The 16,313-nt window shown below is 35.3% G+C and overlaps 1 protein-coding gene across 10 annotated transcripts in view; it reads right to left on the bottom strand.

The window, feature by feature from the left end:
- LOC138321169 (mechanosensory protein 2-like) overlaps nt 1–16,313 on the bottom strand; it is a 90,975-nt gene that overhangs the window by 36,040 nt on the left and 38,622 nt on the right. For 8 of the 10 annotated variants that reach the window (XM_069264650.1, XM_069264649.1, XM_069264651.1 and 5 more), the window contains exons 6-8: nt 8,944–8,999; nt 7,112–7,190; nt 1,918–6,003 (exon numbers count right to left, since the gene is read on the bottom strand). In XM_069264650.1, coding sequence (XP_069120751.1) covers nt 5,800–6,003; nt 7,112–7,190; nt 8,944–8,999 — 339 coding nt within the window. In that variant the 3' untranslated portion in view covers nt 1,918–5,799. Of the gene's footprint in view, nt 1–1,917; nt 6,004–7,111; nt 7,191–8,943; nt 9,000–12,593; nt 12,650–16,313 lie in introns of those variants that run through there. The other 2 variants (XM_069264645.1, XM_069264644.1) reach the window with 2 other exon arrangements.

Raw genomic sequence — 16,313 nt, 5'->3', positions numbered from 1 at the left:
GTCGGAAAGTAACCGTTATTTTCATGATATTAATACATACTGTAGTTACTATAACAGTGTTTCGGATTGTAAATGGCACATTAAGGCTAGCAATCGCCTCAGACTTTATACAAAATTGCGAAATGAAGTTCAACAGAAGGCATTTTGAATACTTATCTTACAAAGACGATGGAAAAGTTAAGCTGCTTCAATTTCAAAATTTCTAGAGTTCATCTGGTATTGTGTGGGTGGCTGAACAGGCCATGGGGTTGTTTTAAGTACAGGTAGTTAAGGAAAGCGTCCAGAATATAGCTGGAGGATATGATGGTATCTGATCACAATATAGAAATGTTTGGATTCAATTACGATTACATTGATCTAATCCATACATACCGATTACTTACACTTGACTAAAACACAGTACAAATTTCTGAAGTCAAGGTCACACGTGGATGAAACACGGTACACATTTCTTTAGTCAAGGTCACACGTGACTGAAACACAGTAGACCTTTCTTTAGTCAAGGTCACATGTGACTGAAACACAGTAGACCTTTCTTTAGTCAAGGTCACATGTGACTGAAACACAGTACACATTTCTTTAGTCAAGGTCATACGTGGATGAAACACAGTACACATTTCTTTAGTCAAGGTCACACTTGACTGAAACACAGTACATGTTTCTTTAGTCAAGGTCACATTTGACTAAAACACAGTACACATTTCTTTAGTCAAGGTCACATGTGACTGAAACACAGTAGACCTTTCTTTAGTCAAGGTCACATGTGACTGAAACACAGTACACATTTCTTTAGTCAAGGTCATACGTGGATGAAACACAGTACACATTTCTTTAGTCAAGGTCACACTTGACTGAAACACAGTACATGTATCTTTAGTCAAGGTCACATTTGACTAAAACACAGTACACATTTCTCTAGTCAAGGTCACACGTGACTGAAACACAGTAGACCTTTCTTTAGTCAAGGTCACATGTGACTGAAACACAGTACACATTTCTTTAGTCAAGGTCATACGTGGATGAAACACAGTACACATTTCTTTAGTCAAGGTCACACTTGACTGAAACACAGTACATGTTTCTTTAGTCAAGGTCACATTTGACTGAAACACAGTACACATTTCTTTAGTCAAGGTCACACTTGACAGAAACACAGTACACATTTCTTTAGTCAAGGTCATACATGACTGAAACACAGCACACATTTCTTTAGTCAAGGTCATACATGACTGAAACACAGCACACATTTCTTTAGTCAAGGTCATACGTGACTGAAACACAGCACACATTTCTTTAGTCAATTGTACTTGATTCCATATATGACAGTGCCAGAGAATTTTTTCTGGATGTAATTTATTATTTCTAATATTTTTATCTTGAAGTAAAATTAGAAGCTCAAACTTTTCAATAGTGGTAATGGTGTAAAGTAAGTAACTTTGCTACTGAAGAAAAATACTAAATCGTCTGCTCCTGTTTTCGATAGAGAAAAAATATCATTTTTTCAGCAGTGGAGGAAGTTTTGTAAATGACAAATCATAGTTTGTACCGTGTACATGTGTGTTGTTTATATCCAACTATTGGCAAAGGCTGCTGCTGAGGACATGTCAAAATTTGATGGTGAAGGAAAACCCATAATTTCTGGATAAAAAACTACCACGTAATGGCAAATACCAGACACATCCACCTCATACTGTTCATACTAACATGGAAGAAATATGCTGTACAGCTGGTGATTTTAAAGTTGAAAATTTTATTATCAAGAAAATCACAAATCAAATGTTTGCCCCCTGGCTATAGAGACTATTCCTTAGATTAGATTTTCACAACCATGACAGTATCCTCTGAACATGTATCCGCCATATAGTATATTCATTATTGCTTGGTCCTGTTATCCTATACTAAAAACAAAACAATAGGTTGACACTGATAATTTTATTACAAGATAATAGAGATACAGGTATATATCAGGTTCTGTATACAATACATGACATACATGGAACTTTATAACTACATAACACATATAAGTAATAACAAATGAAATGATTGAGTTTAATAGGTGTTCCCAGTACACGACATTAAAAACCTGAACCAACTTCTCTTAATTCCATGTAATTCTAATTCACCTTAATTAGTATCCTTTTAACATAAAGCTCTGCTGTATATTTGTTAAAAGATACTTCTTAAATTGGATTTACATTGATACATATGTGTAATGTATATTAATTCTAGCATACATTCATAAATGTAAATAGAGTTGAAAACAAGTATATAAGATATTTCATTTCAATTATACGTTACCATAACTTTAGTATGCAAATACGCTACCTACACCAATCTTTATAGCCGAACAAACATAAGATTTGAGAATCCCGTCTCCCTACCGTACCTCATCTCGTACTCAACAAGAGTAACATAAAGGGGTCTCCCTTCCTCAAAAACCCTTTAACCTCATTTAGTGGGGTGCTACTTTTTACCCTAAAAACACATAACTACTATAACAAGGACATAGTCATTCAGATCCCCCGCCAATGGAGATATCAAAGCTGAAGTAAGTTTGATTGTGGAGACTTATGTGTATGAAAAAAACCAGGAAAAGGGAAGTTGAGCTAAAGAAAGATGGTGTATAATTCAAGTAGAGCCGGGCTGCAATTGTTGAATCAGGTATACAGCCTTGACATTTATATTAGACTATATACACAAAGATGGGTGGAGTTTTGCAAAGTAACATTTACCATTTACCATGATATTTTCAGCAATGTTTCCATGGTAATGGAAAAAGTGCAAAAAATGAAAACCTAAAAATAGCAAAAGGTACAACTAGACCATAAAAAGAATGTGTCTATGAAGTTTCGTGGAAATATCTCTGCTGGTTTTAGAGTTATGCTCCGGAAATGAACCTGCTACAAAAATATGATATTTTCAGCAATGTTTCTATGGTTACAGAAAAAAGCACGAAAAGTGAAAACCTAAAAATAGCAAAAGGCACTACTAGACCATAAGAACAATGTATCTATGAAGTTTCATGGAAATATCTCTGCTAGTTTTAGAGTTGTGCTCTGGAAACGATTCTTACCCAAAAATCTGCCATTTTCAGCAATGTTTCCATGATTACAGAAAAAAGTACAAAAAGTGAAAACCTTAAAATAGCAAAAGGCACTACTAGACCATAAAAAGAATGTGCCTATGGAGTTCCGTGCATATATCTCAACCGGTTTTCCAGTTATGCTGGGGAAACGAACCTGGTACAAAAATATGATATTTTCAGCAATGTTTCCATGGTTACGGAAAAAGTGCAAAAAATGAAAACCTAAAAATAGCAAAAGGCACTACTAGACCATAAGAACAATGTGTCTATGAAGTTTCATGGAAATATCTCTACTGGTTTTAGAGTTGTGCTCCGGAAACGATTCTTGCACAAAAATCTGCCATTTTCAGCAATGTTTCCATGGTTACAGAAAAAAGTACAAAAAGTGAAAACCTTAAAATAGCAAAAGGCACTACTAGACCATAAGACCAATGTGTCTATGAAGTTTCGTGGAAATATCTCTTCTGGTTTTAGAGTTATGCTCCGGAAACGAACCTGGTACAAAATATGATATTTTCAGCAATGTTTCCATGGTTACGCAAAAAATGCAGACAATGAAAACATAAAAATAGCAAAAGGCACTACTAGACCATAAGACCAATGTGTGTATGAAGTTTCGTGGAAATATTTCTACTGGTTTTAGAGTTATGCTCCGGAAACCATTCGTACGGACGGACGGACGGACGGACGGACGGACGGACGGACGGAACCCATTTGTATATCCCCCGCCAACTTCGTTGGGCGGGGGATAACAATACTATCCATAACTCATATACAGACACTTGGAGTTGCTTGTAATGTTAAGTATATTTACCTAAATTCCTGTACATTGTACATGATTTTTTAAAATCTTGGCAAGTTTGTTGACATTTCCCTATATATCTAAAGCGGCCATTCTAGATCTGATGACAGTTTTACAAGTGAATACGTACAATTAGGATTAAAATGGAGAATGAGACAGAACAATAGTTCAAGGCACTGTACATAATGATGGTAATGGTGATGGGGGGCTAGATTGATGACATTGCTCACAAAAGATTTTTGATTAATACACAAAAATAGTCTGTTGAGTATTCGGCCTGCATATCACAGAGTTAGCTTGCAGGTAGGTATCCATTGCGATGTCAGTATTTGTGAGTGCAATTTACGTTGTTTTCTCAGAAAAAAGTGTGCTGTTAATCTTGCAAAATACACGATGTCACAATGAATACCTACCGGAGGGGCAGATAACTCTGTATTATGCAAATACAGAATACTAAATACATGAGATATACAATTATCACTGACATATAAAAAAAAAAAACACACAAGTTTCTTACCACCAGTCCTAGACTAAATGATGATTTTTGTCCCTAGGAACTGTGATTCTTCAAACTAGGGGGACATAATCTAGTTTAGCTGAGGAATTATTTTCAACAAGTTTTGGGTCTGGTGGCCCGAGTCTCCATATCTAAAATATAACTGTAGGAGTTATGTCCCTTTTCTCACATTATGCTCTCTGGTTTTGAACACAAAATTAGTTTGCACTAGATTTTTGTTGCCGCTAGTTTAAATTTTAAAGTGAACTATAAAAACCTTTTGTAGCCATGAAATGTTGTACTTAAATATCTCTAAGTTAAACCTATGCTATGCATATCTAGAATTTGAATACTTTTACTTGCACCAAATTAAGATAAATGGAGGAAAACCTTTATTAAACTTCATGTGAGTAATAATTTGAACTAATTTGAACTCAATGAGCTACTTTACTTATAATTATAGTAAATGACAGGGAAATGGTTTATGAATTGATATATTTTAATATAAAATCTACTGCTACATATACAGATGTTATAATGAAACTTACAATTGCATACAACTCTGACCCTCAACCCCCGTTGATCATATGATCTGTACACATTCACCCCTTCGTTTTACAATGAACTGTTCTGGTCTTTGAATTAGGAGAGTCTACATGTGTTTTCAGGGGGAGTTATCATAATCATGTGTGAAATCATCTACATTATAGATCATAATGATTTTGTGCCCTTTGATTTAGTTTGCTCCTATTGCACAATGTCTTCTTCATCTCTATTCAACTACCATCAAAACATTTTATCTTTGCTTCAGAACCACATCTTTATGGAAAATGTGAAAAGTAAAAGAAATTTTTCTTTGTTAATTTAACAAGAGGAAAAATCCAATTATAGGATCAAGTATTCCTTAGGCTATTTTCTTTGACAGTCTACCTGTATAAGATCTCTGTATTTGCATTTTGTCTACAGATGCATTAATTAAATACTAATAGACTTAAAAATTTACTATCAAATGTAAATGAACACTAGTTTCACAGAGACAATCTTAGTAAGTTATAAATCACTAGAAAATATGCTTTAAATATAACTATATAATCTTAAACCATCATGTACATGCAGATTATTGTACAAATTTGTAATCTGAACAAATCTTTAAAAACATTTCAATTGAATTTCGTATGGTATTTCACAACATTTTTCTGAGTAAAAGAGTAGGTATATGTTACCATAGTAACAGAAACAGAACATGGGTATACTCTTAACCCTCTTGCTTGATAGGTTATCCCGATTATTTTTTACCTCAAACTTGAAAATCTCCAGATCCATTAGTGATAACATCCATTCTGATTTCAAATCACAACCTCACATAAATAAGTATATCAACAATATACGTATATTTTGCTGTTAGGTAACGCCGTATCAGTGACTGGATCCCTGACGGCCTAAGATCGACTGTACCAGATCTATAGGCAGAGGGAATATGATGGTTGAGTTCTTCTCTGCAGAAATCGTATTGAGAGTTTGAAGGTAGCGGAGCTGGATTGCAGCAGGTGATTCGGAGATCACGTCAGCAGCCTCCTTCAAGGCTCGGGATGCTTTCTGTTCACCTTCTGCAGCAATCACCTAGAATAATAAAATCATCAGTACTATGACTGGTGTCTTATTAATATATTTCAAGGAAGTTGAACTCCGACCTTTCAGTATAAAGCCCAATTACAATAATCTATACAAAACAAACAAACAAATGTATATTATAGACCCAAGAAACATATACATATATTATGATTCTATACACTGTACTTCCCATGTACTAATAACCTTTAATCCAATAAACTAGACATCAAGTCTGTAAGATATACATCATGTACTTCTGCCTCTGAAACCTGATCAAAGTTATGTGACGTACATGGATAACACAATATTTATCCCATGATCATTTCATTGCAGGGACATAAAAAGATATGTTCAACCATTATTAATCCAACAAGGACATAGTCATTCAGATCCCCCGCCAATGGAGATATCAAAGCTGAAGTAAGTTTGATTGTGGAGACTTATGTGTATGAAAAAAAACCCAGGAAAAAGGAAGTTGAGCTACCATGATATTTTCAGCAATGTTTCCATGGTAACGGAAAAAGTGCAAAAAATGAAAACCAAAAAATAGCAAAAGGTACTACTAGACCATAAAAAGAATGTGTCTATGAAGTTTCGTGGAAATATCTCTGCTGGTTTTAGAGTTATGCTCCGGAAATGAACCTGCTACAAAAATATGATATTTTCAGCAATGTTTCTATGGTTACAGAAAAAAGCACAAAAAGTGAATACCTAAAAATAGCAAAAGGCACTACTAGACCATAAGAACAATGTGTCTATGAAGTTTAATGGAAATATCTCTGCTGGTTTTAGAGTTGTGCTCCGGAAACAATTCTTACACAAAAATCCGCCATTTTCAGCAATGTTTCCATGGTTACAGAAAAAATGCAAAAAATGAAAACCTAAAAATAGCAAAAGGCACTACTAGACCATAAGACCAATGTGTGTATGAAGTTTCGTGGAAATATCTCTACTGGTTTTAGAGTTATGCTCCGGAAACCATTCGTACGGACGGACACACGGAGACGGACGGACGGACGGACGGACGGACTGACGGACGGAACCCATTTGTATATCCCCCGCCAACTTCGTTGAGCGGGGGATAATAATCCTCCACAATTAAGTGACCACCACTGACCTTAGCTCTGGCCTCCCGAGCAGCTTCAGCTTCAGCAGCCATAGCTCTCTGTAACTGGACAGGCAGTCTAACATCCTTACTGAAAAATCAACATATCATAGTTAAGATTTTGTTACGGTCATGGATGTGACGTAACTAATTCAGATGTGCAGCATGTATAGTATATGTGTGAAGGTCATTGATCTGTCCTCTCTTACAATAACTAGATCAAGGACATTGATCTGTCCTCTCTTACATTAAATGTGTGAAGGTCATTGATCTGTTCTATGCTATCAATAAGCATGTCAAGGTCATTGATCTGTCCTCTCTTACATTAATTGTGTAAAGGTCATTGATCTGTCCTATGCTATCAATAAGCATGTCAAGGTCATTGATCTGTCCTCTCTTACAATAACTGTGTCAAGGTCATTGATCTGTCCTATGCTATCAATAAACATGTCAAGGTCATTGTTCTGTCCTCTCTTACATTAACTGTGTCAAGGTCATTGATCTATCCTGTGTATACTAGTATGTCAAGGTTTGCTCTTTCAGCTTTATCAGTATCTACAGCCATTTGTGTAACTTACTGGGTTGTAAAGCCTTCTTTTGATCTTCAAATAAACAGAAATAGCTAAATATCTACAAAACTACTAACTATTGTATCCAGCAAGATATATTAAATGTCATGACATTTCACTTCACCATTACAATGGCTTTAAACTAATGAAAATCTGTTCACACTAGCAAGTTTATCACAACTACAATGCTCAAAAAAGCATAGGATAATTTACCAAATGATCTAACATTTTGTATAATGGGAAGAGAGAGAGATATTTGTTATGACCCAGTATTGATTGATATAAGATCACAAAATTTTCTGAAAGTTTGGGTAACAATAAAACATCTTTAGTCGATATCAAAGAAAGAATTCAACACAGTGTTTTAATATTAACAACATTGTTTTGAATTTTGATGTACAGTATCATATTTTCAATTATAACAATAAAAACCAAACATCCATTTGATTATTTTTAGTCTGAATGCTTGTAGGAGGTAACAAGTTTATACTAATCACACTAAAAACCATGCCTACTGCTTTAGTACCAAACACAGTGGGACAAACATGCTACAGTTATCACTTCAGTGCAATTAAGACAGCAACAGAGTAGAGTTCTTAAAGATTAGCAAAAAATCATAATAGAACATAATTTCTAATGCTAGTTTCCTTAACAGAAGAGATATTGGCATATTCTATAGACAATGAGCCCCTCTACACTAGCAGTAATTAAATGTTGGGACTATAAAGGGAGGGGTCTTATTAACGAGTGTAATCAGTAATAAGTTATGACATATTTTGAAAAATATCAAATCTAACATTTGATATCATCCAAACAATGATTCCTACAATGGCTCAGTAAGCAAAATAAAAGTGCAAAAATCTATTAGATTTGTGCACAACAACAAAATGAAAGAAAATATCCAGTAAAACTTTTCCTTATACATGTACTACATACACCTAAGTCAGGTAGTATGATAAACTCACAGAAGAAAATTAACAAAAAGTTTGAGCAAAATTTTCTCCAATGGGGCTTTGATAGGGTGAATTAAAGGGGCATAACTCTTCAAAGTCATCTTAGCAAAGATTAATGAGGTTTTGTTTAGATCAAATCAATAAGAAATCTTTATATTTTTTTTTAAACTCAATACTTCTGTCTAATTTTGATTTATATATAGAGGTTTAGAGCCGCACATATTATCCCATGGTATCATTATGAGTATTATGACTATAACTAACTTATACTGATGTCCTTTCCTACCAGTGAATTAGGGATGCATTAAGGGGTTGTACTTACACTTCGACTCGCTCTACCTTGACACCCCAGGGGTCAGTGGCATCGTCCAATGAACTCTGAAGGAAAAATGTTAACGTACAAAAACCAAACACAAACCTTTTGGGGAGTATGTGTATAAAATAGACAATGTGTGTGTTTGTATGAAACACTGTCTGCACAAGAGATTCTAATATGTGTGCATGTTTAGTACTGAAAGCATTTATGGAGAGTGTTTTCTTGCATTCATATTTAACTGTCTATGTATTAGATTTAGAAAACAAGAGGCCAAGAGGGTCTGTATCGCTCACCTGGTTATTGTAATGCCAAGTTCTGTTCTGAACACAGGATCATTATTTCTTTTCTGAAGGAATTTAGCGATTTTCCTCTATTTTCCCTATTGGAACCCATTTTTTCCTGCTCCAGGGGGTCTGAGCCAAAATTTATACCAACTCGGGTTAAATTCCATGCAGAACTCTATGATTAGTAGCGATTTAAAGACTTTACCTCTATGTCTCCTATTTTATCCCCGCCCCTCCTGCCCCCCGGGGGACAGAGCTAAAATGTATACAAACTCTGTTCCCCTTCCTCCAAGGATGTTTCTGGCCAAATTTGGTTACATTCCATGCAGAACTCTATAACTATATATATATATATATATTAGCGATTTAAATGATTTACCTCTATTTCCCCTATTAGGCCCAATTTGGTTACATTCCATGCAGAACTTTATAACATGTAGCGATTTAAAGGATTTACCTCTAATTCCGCTATTGGGCCCGCCCCTCCTGCCCCAGTGGAGTCAGAGCCAAAATTTATATAAACTCTGTTCCCCTTCCCCAAAGGATATTTCTGGCCAAATTTGGTTACATTCCATTCAGTACTATATGACTAGTAGCGATTTAAAGGATTTACCTCTATTTCCCCTATTGGGCCCGCCCTTCCTGTCACCAGGGGGAGTCAGAGCCAAAATTTATACAAATTATGTTCTCCTTCCCTTACGGATATTTCTGGCCACATTTGTTTACATTCCATGCAGAACTCTATGACTAGAAGCGATTTAAAGGATTTACCTCTATTTCCCCTATTGGGCCCCGCCCCTCCTGCCCCCAGGGGGTCAGAGCCAAAATTTATGCAAACTCTGTTCCCCTCCCCCAAAGGATGTTTCTGGACAAATTTGGTTACATTCCATGCAGAACGCTATGACTAGTAGCGATTTAAAGGAAATGTTGACGGACAGACGGATGGATGGCAGGACAGGCGGACGTCGGACGACAAACGCCGCACCATGACATAAGCTCACCGGCCCTTCAGGCCAGGTGAGCTAAAAAGATGAATGTAACTAATATTTTTTTTAGGTATGTACATATCTGCTCTTGCTAGCGAGAATTGACTGTTACATCATATTTGTTGATGAAAATGATGTAATAGTTACATAGCAACTAATAATATAACGATCAGCACCTATCTTCATGGGCAGATAACTCCATGTGCAAAGAAATTAAGAAAAGACTGATTTAACTAAGATAAGAAATAATTTGTCAGGAGGTAATTTGACCAAGATTATAGATAAGTAGTGTAGTAATATGGGAAAATAAAGAAATAGAATAATTGAACTATGATTGATGCTACAAAATTGACTTATTCAATAATGATCAAAAAAGATGTAAGAATTGCCTGTAGCAAGAGTAGAAAGTGTTGTTTGGGTTGATTAGTTTAATGTCCTAGTAACAGGCATTTAAGGATGTGTCGCATTTAGATGGAGGAGGAAAGCCAGTGTACCTGGAGAAAAATCACCAATCCACCGCCAGTTCCTGGCAAATGCCCCACATGGGATTTGAACTCACAACCCAGAGGTGGAGGGATATTGTAACAACTCTGCCACAGGCGCCCAGAGAAGAAAGATTTACCTGGTAAATAACTAAGGTTAAAGTAATAGCAGACTGATTTAACTTGTTAAGGAAAGGCCATTTACAGAATAGGTGTCAATGAAGAAACAAATGTGGTATTTCTAATGTGAGATTGAGTTAGAAAAGTGGGTTCTTTAAAGACACTGCATATAGCTGATACACAGCACCCTCAAGTGTATAATGTTAGAAACAGTTTATCACAAATCACATTTCACCACAGATATATGTCCAAACCAAACTCCAGCCTCCCTTCAGATAAAATACAACAAGCTATGTACTTTTTATTCTGAAAAAAGATCTCTGGGTTACCTGATCAGGATCTCTGCTTGTATAAGAACCTCTAGATTACCTGATCAAGATCTCTCCTTGTATAAGGACCCCTGGGTTACCTGATCAAAATCTCTTATTGTATAAGGACCTCTGGGTTACCTGATCAAGATCTCTCCTTGTATAAGGACCCCTGGGTTACCTGATCAAGATCTCTCCTTGTATAAGGACCTCTGGGTTACCTGATCAAGATATCTCCTTGTATAAGGACCTCTTGGTTACCTGATCAAGATCTCTCCTTGCATAAGGACCCCTAGGTTACCTGATCAAGATCTCTCCTTGTATAAGGACCTCTGGGTTACCTGATCAAGATCTCTCCTTGTATAAGGACCCCTGGGTTACCTGATCAAAATCTCTTATTGTATAAGGACCTCTGGGTTACCTGATCAAGATATCTCCTTGTATAAGGACCTCTTGGTTACCTGATCAAGATCTCTCCTTGTATAAGGACCCCTGGGTTACCTGATCAAGATCTCTCCTTGTATAAGGACCTCTGGGTTACCTGATCAAGATCTCTCCTTGTATAAGGACCCCTGGGTTACCTGATCAAGATATCTCCTTGTATAAGGACCTCTGGGTTACCTGATCAATATCTTTCCTTGTATCAGGACCCTTGGGTTATCATCTCTCTTGAATGAAAATGCATTTGGCTACATCTCTTAGGCAATGTGTAGTAATTGACTTTGGTTATGAGCTAAAGGGAGATAATTGGGAACGTTATGATTTTGTTTTCCTTTATGGATTAAAAAAAAAACCTATACTTCCTACTGCAAACTAATTTAAATGTTGTGTTTTCATTGCAAAATCCACTGAAATGTTTTTATGTTTATTCTCTTCATTACAAGTTTTGTTAGATTTTCCAACAAATTCCAACACAATTTGTTCATACTGTATCCTGACAACATTGTATTGTACAGGTCTATTAGCGAGTGTTCAGACTTCATTGTTTGATTTTTGCTTTGTCTGCATTCGTAACATTGCTAAAACAGGAAAATGAAGATGTTGTAGATAATGGTGCACATGCATATATAATCAACACAATCCACACTACACATCATAATAATCAATATCTGTACTACTAACATCATATCAAAACTGCAATCTGTTCCATTTTCCAAATTACTATTTCATCTTTATAGCAAGTTAATAATCGTGAGATTTTAATTGCAAGATAACTCCTTCTCCACATGTATCCGTAATTTTAAAACCAATTAACCATTTTTAATCTTGCTACATTACAAAATATTATGGAAAGGTTTTTGATTGAAAGATAAGAATAAAATTGGCAGAATGCCACAATTTTAAGCCAAATGAAAATACATGAACGAGAAAATCCAACATGATCTTGCTCGGAGATTGCAGTGTTAGATATAGCATGCAGCCACCACGAGTTGAGTCTAACATGTCAGCCATCACACTATACCCTGGTATACTTACATCTCCACACGTTCTACATGGATACCCCAGGGGTTTGTACATTCATATAAGTTGGCCTGTAACACAAGGTCCCTAAGCCTGTAACAATGTCCCTACTAAAGGTAGCCCCCAGGGAGTCGCCAAGACATTTCATACCTATATCACTATACCTTCTGTTACTTGTTTTGAGATGCAGATTGACCGTTCAAAAGTCTGAGTTTATTTTCCAACATATGATGTAAATTTGTTTTGATACTCACAGGTTTGATTGTTATTCAACATTTATATTTAAAGAAAATCAATCTATATTTCAACATATTTATGACATTAAATACAAGATCTTACACTCACAAACATATGTTGTAACTGCCAACACCAAAAATGTAGATAATTTCGCATAAAACAAATGTTAATATAATTAGAACATTAGATACAATCTGATAAAAATACATACTCATTAGGTTTATTCATTGACTTGAGTAAGACTACCTGATGTTTGATCCTGGCCTAATCTCTCAACAGATCCTTGTGTGAAGTCGTTTTTATCGGATTATTAAGGAGGCAGGTTACAAAGTTTAAGGAAATACTACTTTGTCTGAGCCGATAAAGACTACAGGGTGTTCTAAGATATCATAATAAACAACATTCATATCTACAGGGGTACTTCTGTTTGCTCTTATGGTCACTATATATATATGCTATGTATTATTGCTACATGATTAGTTCTTCAGGATATTTAATACAAGATAAAATATGGCTAAAACTAACAAAGACATGACTACCGCTAACAACATTAGAATATGACTATCATTAATGAAGGCAGACTGTATCACTAAAGAACTACTATTAAAGACAGGAGATAAAGACAGCTAGGATATGACTATACAATGTACCACTAATAAAGACAGAATTAAGATAAAGACAGCTAGGATATGACTATACAATGTACCACTAATAAAGACAGAATTAAGATAAAGACAGCTAGGATATGACTATACAATGTACCACTAATAAAGACAGGAGATAAAGACAGCTAGGATATGACTATACAATGTACCACTAATAAAGACAGAATTAAGATAAAGACAGCTAGGATATGACTATACAATGTACCACTAATAAAGACAGGAGATAAAGACAGCTAGGATATGACTATACTATGTACCACTAATAAAGACAGGATTAAGATAAAGACAGCTAGGATATGACTATACAATGTACCACTAATAAAGACAGGAGATAAAGACAGCTAGGATATGACTATACAATGTACCACTAATAAAGACAGAATTAAGATAAAGACAGCTAGGATATGACTATACAATGTACCACTAATAAAGACAGGAGATAAAGACAGCTAGGATATGACTATACAATGTACCACTAATAAAGACAGAATTAAGATAAAGACAGCTAGGATATGACTATACAATGTACCACTAATAAAGACAGGAGATAAAGACAGCTAGGATATGACTATACAATGTACCACTAATAAAGACAGAATTAAGATAAAGACAGCTAGGATATGACTATACAATGTACCACTAATAAAGACAGGAGATAAAGACAGCTAGGATATGACTATACAATGTACCACTAATAAAGACAGAATTAAGATAAAGACAGCTAGGATATGACTATACAATGTACCACTAATAAAGACAGAATTAAGATAAAGACAGCTAGGGTATGACTATACAATGTACCACTAATAAAGACAGAATTAAGATAAAGACAGCTAGGGTATGACTATACAATGTACCACTAATAAAGACAGGAGATAAAGACAGCTAGGATATGACTATACAATGTACCACTAATAAAGACAGGATTAAGATAAAGACAGCTAGGATATGACTATACAATGTACCACTAATAAAGACAGGAGATAAAGACAGCTAGGATATGACTATACAATGTACCACTAATAAAGACAGAATTAAGATAAAGACAGCTAGGATATGACTATACAATGTACCACTAATAAAGACAGGAGATAAAGACAGCTAGGATATGACTATACTATGTACCACTAATAAAGACAGGAGATAAAGACAGCTAGGATATGACTATACAATGTACCACTAATAAAGACAGGAGATAAAGACAGTTAGGATATGACTATACAATGTACCACTAATAAAGACAGAATTAAGATAAAGACAGCTAGGATATGACTATACAATGTACCACTAATAAAGACAGAATTAAGATAAAGACAGCTAGGATATGACTATACAATGTACCACTAATGTACCACTAATAAAGACAGAATTAAGATAAAGACAGCTAGGATATGACTATACAATGTACCACTAATAAAGACAGAATTAAGATAAAGACAGCTAGGATATGACTATACAATGTACCACTAATAAAGACAAAATTAAGATAAAGACAGCTAGGATATGACTATACAATGTACCACTAATAAAGACAAAATTAAGATAAAGACAGCTAGGATATGACTATACAATGTACCACTATTAAAGACAGGAGATAAAGACAGCTAGGATATGACTATACAATGTACCACTAATAAAGACAGAATTAAGATAAAGACAGCTAGGATATGACTATACAAATTAAAAAAGACTGGATATGACTGCAGCTATGATATGACTATCACTGACAACAGTCACTGACAAAGACTCATGGATATGACAGTCACTGACAAAGACAGGATATGACAGTCACTGACAAAGACTGGATATTACAGTCACTGACAAAGACTGGATATGACAGTCACTGACAGAGACTGGATATGACAGTCACTGACAAAGACTGGATATTACAGTCACTGACAAAGACTGAATATGACAGTCACTGACAGAGACTGGATATGACAGTCACTGACAAAGACTGGATATGACAGGCACTGACAAATACTTGATAAGACAGTCACTGACAGAGACTGGATATGACAGTCACTGACAAGGACAGGATATGACTATCACTGACAAGCTGACAAGAACAGAATATGACTATCACTGACAAGGACAGGATATGACTATCACTGACAAGGACAGGATATGACTATCACTGACAAGGACAGGATATGACTATCACTGACAAGGACAGGATATGACTACTGCTAACAAGGTTAGAATATGACTATCATTAATGAAAGCAAGGTATTACTACAGTGTCATTTCTAAACACACAGAATACGACTAAAACTAACAAACACAGATAGGATCTGACTGCAACTCAAAAGGACAGTCTATGACAACCACTAATTAATTAACAATGACAGGATATGGCTACTACAAAGACAGGATATGACTAGTACTAACAGAGTATGGGAACCATTAACAAAAATTAAGGTATAGGGATCACGCACAGGAGCATAATATGGTCACCACTAACTAAAACAGCTAGGATATGATTACCAATAATAAACACAGGATATGGCAGCCAATAAATATACCCAGTATACAACATATGTCTATCCATCACAAAGTTACCACTAGAAATTCACTTATTTGACCTTCACCTTGAGGTCACAGATATTTAACAACTGCACTCTGCACATCAGCTAAAGGTGATGCAGTTAAAGATCTTCACGTTTAAATGTTATCAGAAACAAATTCAATTTTTCATTTTGTCCAGCACTCAATGTATTTAAAATGATGGATGGAGAGTGAGATTATTGAGTTACTAAGGGTTATGAACTTTGCCCATAAATTTGCAATAGCATTTCAACTAATTGAAAAAGGACCAAAAGGCTTGAATTTG

This window comes from Argopecten irradians, chromosome 4 (genome assembly GCF_041381155.1).
Source record: "Argopecten irradians isolate NY chromosome 4, Ai_NY, whole genome shotgun sequence".
NCBI lineage: Eukaryota > Metazoa > Mollusca > Bivalvia > Pectinida > Pectinidae > Argopecten > Argopecten irradians.
Note: the sequence above shows the minus strand (reverse complement) of the source record. Positions and strands in the feature narration are given on the sequence as shown.